Here is a 2997-nt window from a genome sequence, read left to right as displayed (position 1 = left end):
ATATTTTGGCAATGGTTGCCAAGGTATGCCGCAGTCTGGTGTCAAATGAGGATGGTAGGTGATACATCCGCCCCAGCCCACCGAGTTTAATCCCGTCACTCTAGTTAATTCCCCTTTTCTCACCGTTTGCGTTAGTCTACCTGTGTTAGTTTGCGTTAGTATACCTGTGCCTGCCAATGCCATTTGGCGCACGCCTGCATCTGCCTGCCTGCCCGCTGGACATCCTCCTAAGCATTACGTTACATTACAAGCATCTCTCTATATGTGCTTATGCATTGGGTTCATTTGTACCCAGCCCACTGTGGGTATGTCGGTGTCCCACTTTCTTACGACATACGCGCACGCACCTAGATATATACATAGAAACATATACACGCGTTCTTATGTTCTCAGTATGCATAAAGAGGGCACGTTGCGAATAAACAGTTGTTTCCTTATCCGGGCACTAGCTCGCCTGCTGCTATTGGACTGCCTCATCACGTGGTAAAAGTAACTTTACAGGGTCGCTCGCAAGTAGGAGGGCTTTATGGAGCAGAAAAACGACAAAGGTAGAAAAATTATTTTCCACTCCAGAAATTAATGATCATGAGCTCGTATTTGATGGACTCTAACTACATCGATCCGAAATTTCCTCCATGCGAGGAATATTCGCAAAATAGCTACATCCCAGACCACAGCCCCGAATATTACAGCCGTACGAGGGACACTGGCTACCAGCATCATCACCAGGAGTTGTACCCTTCGCGAGCGACCTACCAGGAGCGCCAATATAGCTGTGCAAGCATCTCCGAACCCGAGACCCAGAGAGGGCACGGGCTACCACATTCAGGACACCTGCTTCCTGGGAAAGCGCAACCAGCTCCTCGCGAGCCCCCACCGTTACCCACGTCCCCCTCAACCCCACCGGCTGCGCCTCCCGCCTGCATCCAAGCCACCCCGGAGCATCCTAACAGCACAGTTTCGTCCAAGCAGCCTGTAGTATACCCGTGGATGAGGAAAATCCACGTCAGCACCGGTAGGCAACTTGTGTGTATTTCTTACTGACTCCCTCGCTCGCGCACTCCCCCTCTCTCTTTTTATTTTACCTCAATCTCTTAAGTCGTCCGTGCAACGATGGGAGAGAAGCCTTTGAAATGGCACAATTGAGGCGGATTTACGACTCGGCATTAGTAATTACACCCACCATAAATTTTATGGCTGAGGTACTAGTCTGGGCAGCCGTGTTGCCATGTGGCTCTCGCTGTTATGTATGTGACTGAGGGGGAGAGAGAGGAAGAGGAAACAAAAAACCTCAGTTTTTGCAATGTTGAATAAATAATTCAGCGGTTCTCACTTTGGACGTCGTACCCATTAGGGAGACTAAGAGTAGCTCGTATGAAACATTGGAGATGAGCACATAATACCAATACTGTCCCCCCATTCTCCTTTTCACTACTTCCTTTCAAGTCTCAACTCACGCCAGTCTTGCTTCCCCCTTCCTCCTTGCTCTTTTCCCTTCTTCCCTCTTCTCTTCACTTCTCCCTTTTTCCAGTGAATGCCAGTTACAATGGAGCAGAACCCAAGCGGTCCAGGACTGCTTACACGCGCCAGCAGGTATTAGAATTGGAGAAGGAATTCCACTATAACCGCTACCTAACTCGGCGAAGACGCATCGAGATCGCGCACTCCTTGGTTCTCTCTGAACGGCAGATCAAAATTTGGTTTCAGAACCGACGGATGAAGTGGAAAAAAGACCATAGGCTACCCAACACCAAAGTCAGATCCTCCGCACCCGCGGGCACATCCTCTGGATCCAACACAACCTCGTCAGCGGGCACTGTCTCGGCTGCTCTGGCTTCTAATACGGTGGCAGCTACCGAGGAACACTCGCGGGTGCCCGGAGCCGAACGAGACGAGGATATTACAAGGTTATAAGACAGACAATTATTTCACGGATGAGGACAAAGAAGATGACTGATTATTTATAACACACACACACACACACATCTATATATATATATATATATATATATATATATATATATATATATATATATATATATATATATTTTATATGTTTAGGGTCTTCGTTGTCTTGTGCGTAAAAAAAGGTTTTCCTTTAAGTCCACAGTTATATAAAATGCATGTTGTATAGCATGGCTTAATGCGAATCCCTAAGGATTGTTTACACTGCACATCAGGGTTTATTTATTTGAAATAGAAATAAACTGATTTTTAGTATGTTGTTTTGAATGAAAGCGAAAGAAGGACATTTTAACAAAAGGTTATTGCAGGAAATTTGTCTGCTCATTTGCGTCGATACACGCACAATTGTTCTATTTATTTTACAATCAAGAATGTAGAGACATTTGCGTTTCCTTTACTGTGTGAAAAATGCCTGATCGTATTTGTTTTGAAAAAGCAAAACGTGGATTACTTTTAAAAGATGTGAGATATTCGGCGTGATCTTAAAAATAAGACTAAAAATACATTTGGCAAGTAATACGTGTTTGTGATGACAACGTTGTGTTTTAGACTGAAATGCAATAATATAAGTTTAGTGTATTTGTGCTAAATAGTGGTCAATAAAACAGTGGGTGTCAATTAGTTTCATATACGTTTTGGTTATGTTCATTTACTTATGCACTTGTTGGGTCATATGTCTATTGCGCTTGCTAATGTTATTACCAAAGAGGATAGCACCCTGCGTAGGTTTAGCGTGTATGTTAAAAATGGAGAGTAGCTAAGATGATCATAAATACAACAGTGAGCTTTATATTACGTGATTTAATGGTTATGGAAACTTGACAGACATGTCAATCACTCTGTCCTTCTGAGAGTATAGTGTTAAAGGAAAGCGTACAGTGTATAACGAATTATATTTGAACAGTAGAATTTTTGCCCATGAAATGGAGTAGAAAGATGCGACTATGTTTACACCCAAAGACAGTCCAATTCAGCTAATTCATAACCACACCAGTGGAGTGTTAGTTGCAAAGTTTACTGTGATTCACATTG

General features: G+C 43.6%; 1 protein-coding gene across 1 annotated transcript; it reads left to right on the top strand.

Moving 5' to 3' along the window:
• Positions 1–557: 557 nt before the first annotated feature.
• Positions 558–1914, top strand: LOC118779203 (homeobox protein Hox-C4a-like). Its single transcript, XM_036531177.1, has 2 exons — positions 558–1015; positions 1532–1914. The coding sequence occupies exons 1-2, from the start codon at positions 580–582 to the stop codon at positions 1912–1914; spliced, it is 819 nt and encodes a 272-aa protein (XP_036387070.1). The 5' UTR covers positions 558–579.
• Positions 1915–2997: the final 1083 nt, after the last annotated feature.

This window comes from Megalops cyprinoides, chromosome 6, assembly GCF_013368585.1.
Source record: "Megalops cyprinoides isolate fMegCyp1 chromosome 6, fMegCyp1.pri, whole genome shotgun sequence".
NCBI classification, from domain to species: Eukaryota; Metazoa; Chordata; class Actinopteri; order Elopiformes; family Megalopidae; genus Megalops; species Megalops cyprinoides.
This window is presented reverse-complemented; position numbering and strand designations above follow the sequence as displayed.